General features: G+C 34.1%; 1 protein-coding gene and 1 long non-coding RNA gene across 5 annotated transcripts; one reads left to right on the forward strand and one right to left on the reverse strand.

The window, feature by feature from the left end:
• Positions 1 to 1222: 1222 nt before the first annotated feature.
• On the reverse strand, positions 1223 to 12226 carry side-VII (sidestep VII transmembrane protein). Of its 4 annotated transcripts, none has more exons than XM_089262320.1 (17): positions 11981 to 12226; positions 10322 to 10445; positions 9135 to 9264; positions 8129 to 8337; positions 7809 to 7919; positions 7305 to 7511; positions 6323 to 6474; positions 5575 to 5719; positions 5171 to 5301; positions 4851 to 5010; positions 4591 to 4761; positions 4411 to 4533; positions 4211 to 4344; positions 3943 to 4117; positions 3224 to 3498; positions 2648 to 2854; positions 1223 to 2203 (listed from the first exon to the last, which is right to left on the reverse strand). In XM_089262320.1, the coding sequence occupies exons 2-17, from the start codon at positions 10404 to 10406 to the stop codon at positions 1778 to 1780; spliced, it is 2841 nt and encodes a 946-aa protein (XP_089118446.1). In that variant the 5' UTR covers positions 10407 to 10445; positions 11981 to 12226; the 3' UTR covers positions 1223 to 1777. The 4 variants fall into 4 exon arrangements, with proteins under 4 accessions (XP_089118446.1, XP_030240818.2, XP_089118439.1 ...); XM_030384958.2 differs by having other exon boundaries at positions 11848 to 12226; XM_089262313.1 differs by having other exon boundaries at positions 10322 to 10490; positions 11848 to 12226.
• Positions 12179 to 12386, forward strand: LOC149092442 (uncharacterized). Its single transcript, XR_016197148.1, has 2 exons — positions 12179 to 12287; positions 12351 to 12386. It is a non-coding gene; the product is annotated as an uncharacterized LOC149092442 (long non-coding RNA).
• Positions 12387 to 13815: the final 1429 nt, after the last annotated feature.

Consider the following 13815-nt stretch of genomic DNA (forward strand, 5'->3'; position numbering starts at 1 on the left):
TCCATCGTAATAATAATTTAAATGGAATTAAAAATACGTAACGTCTATCGTATCTCTTCCTAAACTTCCGAGAAAGACCAATCGAATTAGATTTTATTCTGATGATATGACAAGAAGTTTGTCTACGATGACCGTCTTTGATTTAACAAATTCATTCAATATCAAAATATAAAACAAGAACGTGCAAATATTTGTATTTATTTAATTAATTAGATTTGACAACTGTTTGACAAAGAAATTGAATGATCTGGAGTCTTCGGGCCAGTGCTAGGTCGGATTCTATTGAAAATCAATTGTTTTTCGGCCCTATTGAAAGGTGTCTTCAAAGCGAGATATTTTTGTCATCCTTTATTTATTTGTTGATTGTAGAGTTAAACGAAGTCATTGCTAGGTTTGGTTATTTTCTTTATTTTCATCTAAAAACCAAAATAGTTACATTATAAGAAGTAACGCATAGACAATGTATATAACTGTTAGAAATATATACAATCGTGGTCGAAATAATTAAAATACATATTTATTTTTAATTTTTGTATTTTTTATTACATAGAATAATGTAATCAAGAATTGCATAAAAACCAGTTAGTGCGCTGGTCGGACGACTAATATATATGTATATGTATGTATAAATGTATACCCTGAACCAAGCGTCGACCTTCTGCTTCATTTCATTTTTGAGCTATTAACAGATTTTGCGATATCTATATATGTACGTATTTGTCCATACATGTATGTATTCTGAATCGTGCGGGGGATTGAGGGTTGTATCCAAAATCCGATCGGAAATATTACTATTGTCTCAATGTGTAAATAAAATTCAAATTTCCTTCGCATTTTAAGTTCCCGAAATCGAGTCACCTTTGGCATGCATTTCAAAGATATCCTTGTCCTTTTCATACCATGAAGACGATTGAGAATTCACTGTGTAATCGAATAATCATTTTTTTTTTCACAGAGCCTGCCCAGAGGATTTACATATTTTTTTCAGGATAAACTGAGTCCCTCTAGTCCTAACCATATTTCATTGTATTCAATAGTGGTCCATGTAAATATCTTTGATTTCAGACAAACTTTTAATTTACCCCGTAAGTCTTCATTTGAAGTATAAAATAAAAGCAAGCAGCGTACATTTGTATATAAACTGGAATGCTTGAAACATCTCATTGGCTCGTGGTCCTGGGTATTTCCTTGTCGGACATTGCCGACATTTGAGCATCAATACGTTGTTGTTTTTATATTTCTTTTTTGGCTTTATTTCCAATTTTTTGCTTCGATCGATACAGTTTTTGTTGTGTCTGGTAATTGGCATTACTAATGTGGAGCTTATGCCTTTAAGTTGACTTAGATTATCAGTTTACTTTATGCATAAGTACATAGATATTTGCTTACTGATTTGGCCAATAAAATATAACAATGAAAATATTTATAATTTTCTGTTTTAATTGTTTCAGTTAAACAAAGAATAAAACGTAAATGCTCTTAACAATTGTAAAAATTTGACACATTGTCCTCTGTTTAAACAGATAAGGAACAAAAACATTGTATTAATGTAACTAACACATTTTCATTCATTGCTTAAAATATACAAATAGGAAATTTGCAATACACTGTCTTAAGGATATTTTGGCTGTTGAAATATTCTTAAAAATTTATTGTAAAATTTTGTGATACAAAAAATCTACGATTATAAATGTGTTATTTTTGTTTGTTTATTAAAATGACATGATTATTTTGAGCATCACAGGGCTTTCTTATAAGCCCCGTGGCAGTTCTATAGTCATACGGAACTATCGCGTTTTATCATTAATGGAGTTTGGACGGTAACTTCATCGTCGGATTGGCTTTGTTCAATTGAGTTAATTACGTTGGCTGGTGCTCCAACAGGGACTCTGCCCGCCTGAGCCTGGGTCATGTGGTGTAACGCAATAGTTCGGCAACGAGATTGAGCGTTTGCTTTGGAAGTTGAAATCATTGAACTATTAGATACAGATGATGATGAGCCTGCATATTCCTCCGCCGCTTCTCGGGTAAGATGCAGATTTGACTTCTCCGATGTGGTCGGTAATTGATGAAATGTTGAGTTTAGAGCGACATGACTTGTTGCGGCCACGTTAGTCTTATATCTAGCCCAATCATTACGATACGACTGACGGGGAAGCGTACATTGAGCAATGGCATTCGAATAAACATGTGGAGTTACATTCTGAAAACAATTTTAAATGTAATCGTTATAAAGCACAAACAATTTATTAAAAATATATGTCATCTGTTTAAGTAGCCAATTCTTAATCGAACCATAAAAACACTAAGAGTGTGCGTAGGTTTTTATATCGGACTATTCGAGTCAGATGAAAAACCAATGCAATGCCTAATCGTGTAATAGACATATAAGTAGAAATGTGATTTAAAGTGTGCTGTCTTGGACATAGTAGAGCCTAAATTTCAGTCAATAACTTACTAGAGAGTACAGCATTCTTCTGCTCTTACGAATTGAAGCTCTTGTCCGTGCTTCAATTCTTAACGGCAAACAGTTCTATTAAATTCTAACATCAAACTTTACCGTGGAGAGCTGTGTTCCCTTTGAGTCCAGAGACTACTCTATATAAATATATTCTCTCTGCTTACACTATCTTAAGAGAAGACTTACCACTGGTAAGGTTCTGATCGGTTGCTTCGCTGGATTAGGCCTGTCACTCCGTAAGGTGCAAAACCCAATGTTATGAGCTGCACAAAAAACTCCATCTGAGGTATTCACACTCTGTTCCAGCGGAGCATTAACTAAAAGATTCCTTCGAGGGTTGCAGCTAGTCGTGTCGATTGTCGATATGAGCTGTCGTTTTCGGGCACATTCTCTCTAATTAAAATAGTTATTAAAACCAATGTTTTATGGTAATTAGATATATAATCAATAGATGGATATATAGATATACATATAATTTCAAGTCCCTTAACAAATTTCGTTCTTAAACTGCAGATTGTATTGTACTTTATTCCCAACATATTTCTAGCATTAAATATATCAATGATGGTAAATCTTGTGTAGTGCATTAGATCATTAAAAATTGTTCATACTATTGAAAGCCCTGCTTTGCTTTATTCTCGACAATTTCGCCCGACCGTACTATTTCTTAGCTTATATTCCAATAATATATCAGAGATTGAAATTAGAATAGGAATTATTTAAATGTATTTTACATTTACATATATCTATTATGTAACTTACTTGTTCATCATAATCAATCATTTCGGGTACCACATCTGGATTCCTGTCATCACTCTCGTCCATATCTTTGCCAACGCTTTGAATGCTCGGGCCGGGCGACACATCTCTAGACTCACTACCATTAGACACCGTCTTTTGTCGCCTTCTTGTACTAGCGGCGCATGGAATTCGCAGTGCGAGTACAATGGCAAAAATGGCAATAAAAACTGCCAGAGTCAATCCAATAGTTAGCGATACCATCGGAGAGAACAATAATTCAGCATGGGGTTTGTTCGCTGAAATAAAAAAATGTTCTATATGTTATTAAAATTGCTGTGCTACGATAATATTTGTGAGAATAAATCAACCGAAAATAGTTTTCATCAGGCTTTTACGGCTGAATAGAAACTAGGAAAATCTCAACTGGATAAACAAGAACCAATAGAAAAATCTATATCTACTCATGCGAACAAAAAATATGTGGGTGCCCGGCTAGGAGATATCCTGTTCAAGACCGATATGCGTTTGTACCTCTGTAATTTGATTAGCGAATTATAACAGTATGCTATCGAAAATGGGCGATGATATTCTTCAATTATTCATAATTCTATTTTCAAATTAAATTTTCTATTAAAAGGATTCCTCTGTTAAGTTAAAGTACTACAATCGTGTCCACACCATAAGTATTACTAGTCTTTATATTCGTGAAAGTAACTTTGTTGTATTGCATTTGAACTTACTTTGTTCAAATGTTAGCTGCTTTTCTGGCATTCGTAGCATAGCAGCGTTAATTATGGTTGGATCAGATCGTCCTTTCGAGTTAAATGCATAAATTGATAAAACGTATACATTCCCTGGAGCAAGACCAGAAACTGTAAACCTTGGCACAGATGATGTGATATTTGCTTTTAATTCCTGAAATAATAATATTACATTACATTACATTACATTATTATGTATTATTTTATTTAAAAGCGTTCCATTTAAGAGCAGCATATTCGGACTCACCTTAGTGTTTGCATCCTGTAGCTCCAATATGAATAGTTGAGACAGCCCCCCATTGAAGCCATCACTACAAGTTGCCGTGAGTGACGTCATAGAAATGTTCAATAGTGTGCAATTGTGCACCTGATCTGGCCGACCTACAAGCCGTGAGATATTCCGAATATTTTAAATACTATCATTCCAATTGAATAGAATTGTTTTACCTGCAGCAATAATGTGATAAATGCACGGTACTCGTTGTCTGCCAATCTTATTGGTGGCTACACATAGCAGAGTCCCATAGTCTAGTTCGGTAACTGGGGTGTATGTTAGAACAGATGTTGTGCCTAGCACAGATCTCGAGATTATTGAAGGAAATGCATTATAGAGGGATCGAAACTCACCTAGACGATATATGTGATTAGTCGCAACATCAATGCTCTCTGCGGAATTGTTGAAAGTCCAACTGAAATCAACTTCACGAGGATTCGCATCGACGACGCACTTTATTTGAGCCTCTTCATGCTTTGCAACACCATAAATTCTCGACTGGTTTTGAGCACAAGTTGGAGCATCTAATTGGAAAAGAAAATGTTTTTAAATACATTAAATACTTCTAATCTCAATAAGTAATTAGAAGCAGCTTAAACTTTAAATAACTTACATAAAATATTCAGCATGAATGGCTCACTGATGCCTTCACCTTCTGCATTAAAGCCCACACAAGTATAATTGCCAGCGGTATCTCTAGTAACGCCTTGGAGAACCAACGAGTGGTTACTGATTATAACACCTTGAGAAATATTGTGCAATAACGGTTCATTCTGAAAAAAGAAACACAATTTGATATTATAATTTGATAACTGTAAGCAAGGACCACAGCCAAGCTATAGACCTACTTCTTTGAGCTTGGGTAAATAAATATTTCTAATCACTGAGCAAGATCTATTCAATATATTTGTGTTGATATACAGCTGTACTTACATTATGCCTCCATTCAATTCTGAACACCTGAGGATGGGCAACCACGAAACAGTCAAAGTACACATCTGTTCCCTCACGTAAGGAATTGGCATCTAGCGATGTACCCAATCTGACGTATGCCTCAGGAATGTCTGAAATGAAAATGAAATATATAAATAAGGACTATTGCCACCAGTCACCTTAACCAGACATAACCAAGTTCATTTATAATCCGTCGGGGCTATCGATGCTCCGGTTTCTAATCGCCGAAATTATAGTAATATAAAGTAGTAAAGTTTCCTTAACGTTATTAAAGACTGCCACCAATATCTGGCTGTAATTTATATGTTTATTGTTTTCAGTGAAAGATAAACCTCCTTTCAGCGAATATAACCTTTTCCACACATACAAATATTATTACTTACATTGAATATCCAATTTCCATCCATCCTCAAGCGGCTCTGAATTAATAGCATGATTGTAGGCCTTACATGATAGAAATTTCCCTGCATCGTTTTTGCTTAGATTTATTGAGAGTGTACTTGTGGTCTGATTTCCATCACTTGAGGTCTGTAATTAAAATTTACGATAAGACTCATGTATTTCAATATGAATGTTCAAAATGAATGAAGAGGTGGATATCCCGGAAAAGAGAAGTTGTGATGCACACAGTGCATCTGAGAAACGAAGGACCTAGGGTCCAGTACTGATTTTTACAAAGCAAGAGCTTTGGATTGCACCTAATATTCTTAATAATACAAAGGAAAGTAGTATCAGAAGAGACACATCAACCAGTAGTTAGAAGGTAAAGTTAAGTCTCCGGCAGAGTGGCGTACGATAATATGTCTTTTTATTTGGCACAAATGCTATTTTGTCATGATTATTTTCGAAAGGAAGAAACTGTCAAATTGAGCTCTATTGACAGTGAAAATGCTAGGTGAACAAAATTGTAGTTTTAGGTACGCATTCAAATAGTTTAGAAAGGCTCCACCTTGAAGTTCAATGCAATAAAATGGCTGATTCTACTTTAGGGAAGAAACGACAGAGTGACGACCTGATTATATATACCCGTTACATACTTTTCACAAAACCATCATACCCTGATTCCCCATTTTCAATGTGTTCAGGGTATAAAAAGTAGTATATAAAGAATAAAGTAGCTAAATAACTTACGGTTTCGGTCGTCTTTTCCAATCGAACGCCATTTTGCCACCATGTTATTACAGCTGGGGGCCTAGATCCGGCACTTTGGCATAGAAGATCATATCTACGTCCAGCTGACAAAGGTTGATAAGCCCCAAGCAGTCGAATATTCAATGGAGCAACTGTAAGTAAATGAAATTTCGAAAGTATTCTAATCACTCTGCACTTCTTTTAGGTACATATACGTACTCAAGCACGTATTAAAACGCGCTCTGCTCACTGCGCAGTAAGCAGCGACTGCGCTTGGGCTGCGCTGCTGGGTGGGCAATATGAGAATTTTTTTTAATTTTTAAAACTTAATCACAATGTTCAAATGTATGTATATTCCGAAGCACAAGTCTCTAGAATATTAATACGCCTTTTACAAAAATGAGGGTGGGGGTGGATATAGGGGTGGGAGGGTAAATTTGAACGAAAATCGAAATTGTATAATTTTATATTTTAAATTTCTCTAGCTTTAGAGATGTAGGAGACATAATTTTATAACTGATTTTCGATCAAGTTTTTTATCGTTTTTTATCTAGTCATCGTTATTTAGTGATAAACTCGATATCCGCGCGATATATACGAACATTCTAAAGAATAGTTCAAGTCTCTAGCTCTTATATCTTCTGAGATCGACGCATTCAAACATACGAATAGACGGACGGACAGACAGACGGAGGGCTACATCGACTCAGCTGGTCGCCCTGATCAAGAATATATATTTTTTATGGGGTCTGCCACGCCTCCGTCTGCCTGTTACATACATTTCAACAAAACCATCATACCCTGATTTCCCATTTTCAATGGGTTCAGGGCATAAAAAGACAACCTTCACATTTTTAATTGAAAAGAACGCCATTCTCCAAATTTCATCCATCGGTCTTTTATTATATAATTCAATTTTTAATGTAACTTAAGTACTGTAGTTGAACTCTAAATAATTGCCAAAGAAAATAATATTACTTACAATTCATGTCAATTTGAACAACAGCTTCGACAACGGAGGCTCTGGGATGATTTACTGCTTTGCAAACAAGTTTTGAATTGAGGTCGCTTCTTCCAAGTGGTCCAAGAACAATTTCATTTTGAAGGACTTTTCCGCCCGGTAAAATTGTAGTGGTGCTCGGTATTTCAACTCCATCCCTATACCACGTAATCGTTGGTGTTGGGTAGCCTAGGTGAATTAAGTCACGCGAGAAGATTGTGTATTTAGTAGGTACAAATATCCGAGATACAAATACAAAGATTTTACAGTATGCCACTCGCATGAAAAATAATCGAATCTTTATAGGACTGGGGCTTTCACTAGAGGTGTAAACTAAAGCTAAGTTTATCAAATGAAAAGTAAGAATTTCCTTGAACTTAAAATTAAAATTAAAAATGGGTCTCAGTCACAAGATAACTTAAACAGAGCTGTGGCAGCGCCTTTTTCTATGCTTCTATATAACTTCCCAATGATCGCGGCACTTACCTCCAATCACTTGGCACTTCAATGCAACAACGTCGCCTTCACTGTACGGGCCAACAACCGTAGAGCGCTCTACATTAGCCCCATCTCGAATGACAACTTGTTTAGGAGGAGCTGTAAATTGAAATTGTAGAATATTAATTTGACATTGATCCTAAAGTCGATAGATTATCATTGTATTATCATCGATCGTTATCGATTAATGTTACAAGAAAAAACCCGATAGAGAGCAAAAATATGATAAGAGTCCTAGTTACATATCTCGATCGTTCATCTGACGGTCTCAAGTATGCATTCCTTTATAACCAGTTAAGACAACTTACTTATGACATTCAACATTATGCGGGTATTATAAGTTTGAGCTCGTAGGAAATCGACTCGGCATCTATAGATTCCAGAGTCATTGGCATTCACGTTTTCAATAGAAAGCTTTCCAGGCTCGTTTTCAAATGCGAAAAATGCTCTTTCTCCGAACACCGTCTCATCGGACCATCTCTTTGGGGCTTTGGACATTCCCCCACGCATATCCACACTAAATGAATAAAGTGATTTAAAGTTAAATACATCATTTATATAAATATGCTTATAATAGATTTTATAATAAAAACAAATAAGAAGGCTATAGGCGAGACTGCTCGACTAGGAGATACCCTGAACCCTCCAATCTGATATTCTAATCATTCTCTACATACACATGCATTCGAACGCACGTACAAAAACACGCTCTGCTCACTGCGCTTGGGCTGCGCTGCAGTGTGCGCAATATTATGAGAATTTATTTGTTGAATAATTTAATTTCTAGACGTACAACCTTATTGAAACTTTTGGAACTTAATCATAATGTTTAAATGTACATATATACCGAAGCACTAGTCTCTAATACGCCTTTTACAAATATGAAGGTGAGGGTGTGGGTATACGGGTGGGGGGGGGTTGTTAAATTTTAACAAAATATACATTTAAAATTTAAATTTGGAGACTCTAGCTCTAAAGATGTGGGAGACCTAATTTTATAGCATTCATACATACGGACAGACGCACGGACGGACAGACAGACATACGGACAGGGCCAAATCAACTCAGCTCGTCGCCCTGATCAAGAATATATATACTTTGTGGGGTCTGCCACGCCCCCTTCTGCCTGTTACATCCATTTTAACAAAACCATTATACCATGATTTCCCGTTTTCAATGGATTCAGGGTATAATAACAACAATATATGATCATTAAATAATATAAATAAATTGACTTTAAACAGAAATATAAATTTAAAACTCTTATAATATAAATATAACGAGCTAATACAAATTCTTGATGCCTTTATTTACCTGTATATTGGTGTACCTTTGTCATCTCGGTACCACAGAACTAAGACAGCTTCATCACCTTCGTTAGTTGACACATTACAAGGGAGATAAACATTTTCTCCAATTAAGGACTCTATCGTCTGAATGAAAGCTGAAAGAGATATGTGAGAAAAAATTAGCAAGCAATGAAAAGGTAATTGAAATGTGTTATGAATTTTATCTTTAAAGCACATTAAATATATATTGAATTCTGCTAAGAATTTATTTATCTATCTATTCAACCTATATTAAAATTTGTATAACATTTCAATATTTGGCATTTACTCAAATTTGGGTTTACTCAAATTAGGGGTTTAAGGGACGTGGTACCAAAAATCATTGCATAAATTTACACTACAAATCTCCAGCTCTATTAGTAAACAAACTAGGCTTAAAAATTAAAGCTAAATTATAGACTTTGATCGATTAAAGCGAAATTAGAAGAGAAGAGAAGAGTATCGCTCAGCGCGTCGCACTGATCAAGAATATATTTACATATATTTTGAGGGCACTTTCACAAAACCATTATACATGACTTCTTATTTTAATTTTTTTGCAATGGTATTAATTTATTCCTTTTAGATAGAATAAACAATTGACTAGCAATTTATATTGACGAAAAAATAAAAGTTTAAGTTTCTGTATGTGGATTCAGTATAATCTAACTCATTTGCTTGAAGAAACCATAATGTGGAATCTCAATTAAGTAAATATTGTTATCTTGACAATCATCACAGTGACAATCATCAAATCCGCACCATTTTATAGATATGAATATTTATCTGAATGCATTAAATTTCACAAAGCTGCTTCAAAATATTATAAGTGTCTTTTCAACTCATTCATTCGCAAGAACTTTCAAAGATTGACCGTGAGAATCGCTGCTTGACCTTCTCTTAGAGGTCAAATCAACACACTTTTTTCAATTTTAGCCTTATTTAATCTGCTTAAGTTGGTTTAAAGTATATGTTAAACAAATGTGTTAGTCAGTTTAACATCGTTTCTCATTTAATTCGTATTATTAATAAAATGAAATCACCGCATTATAATGATACACTTGATCTAAAGATAATACTAAGGTAACATGAAATGATAGAATATTTGAATGTACTAATTTGTAATTATTAAATCATTATTAATTATTAGATTAATAATAAGTGTATACTTACCGTCTTTCATTCCAAGAATTGATTTTATAAAACAGAAGATAAATATAAACTGGAAAGACTTTTTCATGTTTTTGTTGCAGTTCATTTAATCACTTGAATATTATTCACTTATTTGCCACTTTCACTAATTAATCCGTTAAGAAGGAAGATTAGCTTAGATAATTGGTCGCTGAGTATAAAAATAATAAGAGATGAAACGGATAAGTGCTGATAAGACCATAGGAACTATAAGCTTAACTAATAATGGGGAGAGAGAGAACATGAACTCGATTCAATTCGAATCTATTTTAATAAAAACATATTTTATACGTTCTCTCATCTATGTGATTTTTTGGTTTTCTTATATGATCCATGCTTTTACGGACGCGAATAAAACAACTAGAGATTACTTGACTCGGCTAAGTTTATTGTGCAAGAGTAAGCCCCATGCAGTGGAGCATGGCAAAAATCATAAAAATGATAAGAACCGATTTTCCCTTTTTCTTTTGTTAAATAACAGAAAATTGACAAAAATGTATTTTTATGAATTCTGCAACGTAACATGAGTTAAAGTCCCACTGTACCCCGCGTTCTGGATGGGTTGGGTTGCAATTCGATTACTAAAGGAAGCCCTATAAATTTTAATACCTTTACAGATGTGGTCAAACGCTAGACAAATTATAATAACTCAGAAAATTTTGCAAGGAAAAAACCCTTTCTATAAAACCAGACTGGCTCATACTCATATATGTATATATTACATGTGTATAAACTTTTATATGTATAATAGTAAGGACGTTATAGAATCGAAGTTACGAATGTGAGTAGAGTATAAGCAACTTAGCATCATAACTTCTTGAGAATGTGAATAACTAAGAACAAACTTTGAACAAACACAGCTGCAGGATATACATGTGTATATATCCGTGTATCAAGTTGTCGGCTTCATTACTGAAGGATCTTCTAAAGTAAATGACGGAACTTTGTCTGTCGAGTCCAATAGTTTTATATAGAAATATACATATATATTCATATATAGTAAGAGAAGCCGCTGACTGCCTTGAAATTAAAATTCAGACAGTCCGCCTTAGTTTCATTGTTGATTTGTAATAAAAATTACTGTTATTATTCATGACCTGACCTGACCTTACTTAATAAAAGTTCAAATAGTAGAAAGGTCGCTAAAGACATTGCATGTATACATATATATGAGTATATTTAGGCATACATACATATGTACATACATCTTCTTCTATTCATATTCATTTGCTCGAATCTAGTAGATATGTATTCACATACATGTATGTGTGTTTGTGTATAGTTATGGGTTTGTGTATGGGAATGTGTATAGGTATGTGTATAGGTATATGTATAGGTATGTGCATAGGTATGTCTATATGTACTGCAGTATGTAACTATTACTTGACATTTTAGATATGCATGAAAACTTATACAATTTGATTGATAACGCCTTCATGTATTATTGCCATGGGATTAAAAGTCATTTGTTAGAGTTTTTATCATTGATTATACCGGTAAATACGCACACATAAATTTGGCACAGCATCTCGAAATATTCATTCGAAATTATTATTTGAGTTATTATTGATAATATGTAGATTTTTAGTTATTAATTATCTAGGTGGAAAACACTTTGATTTTTTGCTATCACTACGTTACTTTCGAGTTTTTATTAATACTTAAGGTGATTTTTGCTAGTCTATCATATTTTTTCTGGGTCTCATTTCAGAACTGCAAATTTGTATCTGAGCACAAGATTTCACATTAGTTGAGCATTTGCCCGGCTGCTTTAGGTGCAAAAGAACATAGTTTTCGATTGCAACGTTAATAATATATTATTTTCCTTTTTCACTCTCAAAACTGTGCAAATAACTTTCCGAGCACGTCTTCAGTCGAACTTTGTGAAAATCCTGCTAAACTGACGCATGCGTTTTCCGGCCATTCGGTGGAAACATGAGAAAGAAAAGTGAGCAAGGCGTATACATACAAATGCGCGAACTATGCTGAGTGCACACCTCTTTCATTTCAGATTTCAGCTCTTCAATTCCAGATTTCGGTCTTCCTATATATAATAAATAAGATTTGTATTCATTATTAATGGTTTTACTTTGACTTTATTGTTTTTTTTTTTTTTTTTTATTTTATCAGGAAAGAGAAGCTTTTAAGATTTGAATTGTCTAACGAATATGATAATTTAATATAATTATTGATGTAAATTATAAAACGTGTATAACTATAAATGGTGTATTTAGGTAGTATTCTTATTAAGACTCAATTAAAAAATGATGGCACCTTACAAAAATAAATCACTAGTTCAAAATATCCAACCTCATAATAACAATAAAGAAAATGTTCTATACTGTTTTTATTTATTTTTGAGCAAATTTGTGCCAGAGATTTGAAGTTTGGATATTATACTTGCGATGTCTTCTAATGTTAGTTAAGCTAGAAACCTGAATAACCATAAGTAAATGAAAAAAGTCGAGTAAAGAGAGGGAAACACTGAATCGCTTCAGAAATGATTGCAATATTTTGAAATCATTTCAATATTAATTCTTCTGAATTATTATATTCCGATCTACGGTTGTTATTAGTTGAACATTCCAAAGTTATTCCAAATTTAAAAGAAGTAAGAAGGCTCTAGTCGAGACTGCTCAACTAGGAGATACCCTGAACCCTCCAATCTGATATTCTAATCATGATGTACTTCTTTAATGCACAAATATATATGTACATACATACATAAACATGCATCCGCACTCACTTATAAAATCGCGCTCTGTTAACTGCGCAGTAAGCAGCGACTGCGCTTGGGCTGCGCTGCACTATGGGTAATATTTTGAAAATTTATTTGTTGAATAATTTGATTTCTAAACGTATAACCTTAATGAAACTTGCAGAACGTAATCATAATGTTCAAATTTATGTACATTTAAGGGCACAAGTCTCTAGTATTTGAAATGCGTTTTTTACAAATTGGGGGCGTGGTATCCAAAATCTGTAAATTACAAATTGTTTGTATTCATCATATGCATATACATAGTAAATATGAAGTCTCCAGGTCTAAGAGTGTTCCAATGAAGCTGAAAAACATAATCAATTTTTCGATTATTCTCTATAAAAAAGTTATAGGATGATTTATCGAAAAAATAAAGCAAACTCGTACTGCGTATGGTATACACGAGTATGCATGCCGAATTTCAGCTCTCTAGCTTTTCTACCTTCTGAGATCGACGTACTCATACGGACGGACGGACGGACTCGGATATCGACTCAGCTCGTCGTGCTGATCAAGAATATATATACCTTATGGGATTTGCGATGATTCCTTCTGCCTGTTAAATACTTTTTCACAAAACCATTATACCCTGATTTCCCATTTTCAACGGGTTCAGGGTATAATGACAAACCGCATTCTATACGGTATGGATAGTGCAATATGTTAATGAAACTGCGAAAGTGGGTAGAAATAGAAAGTTTATAACAATGATCTA

This window comes from Drosophila navojoa, chromosome 2, assembly GCF_054131105.1.
Source record: "Drosophila navojoa isolate 15081-1374.11 chromosome 2, UAZ_NAV_1.0, whole genome shotgun sequence".
NCBI classification, from domain to species: Eukaryota; Metazoa; Arthropoda; class Insecta; order Diptera; family Drosophilidae; genus Drosophila; species Drosophila navojoa.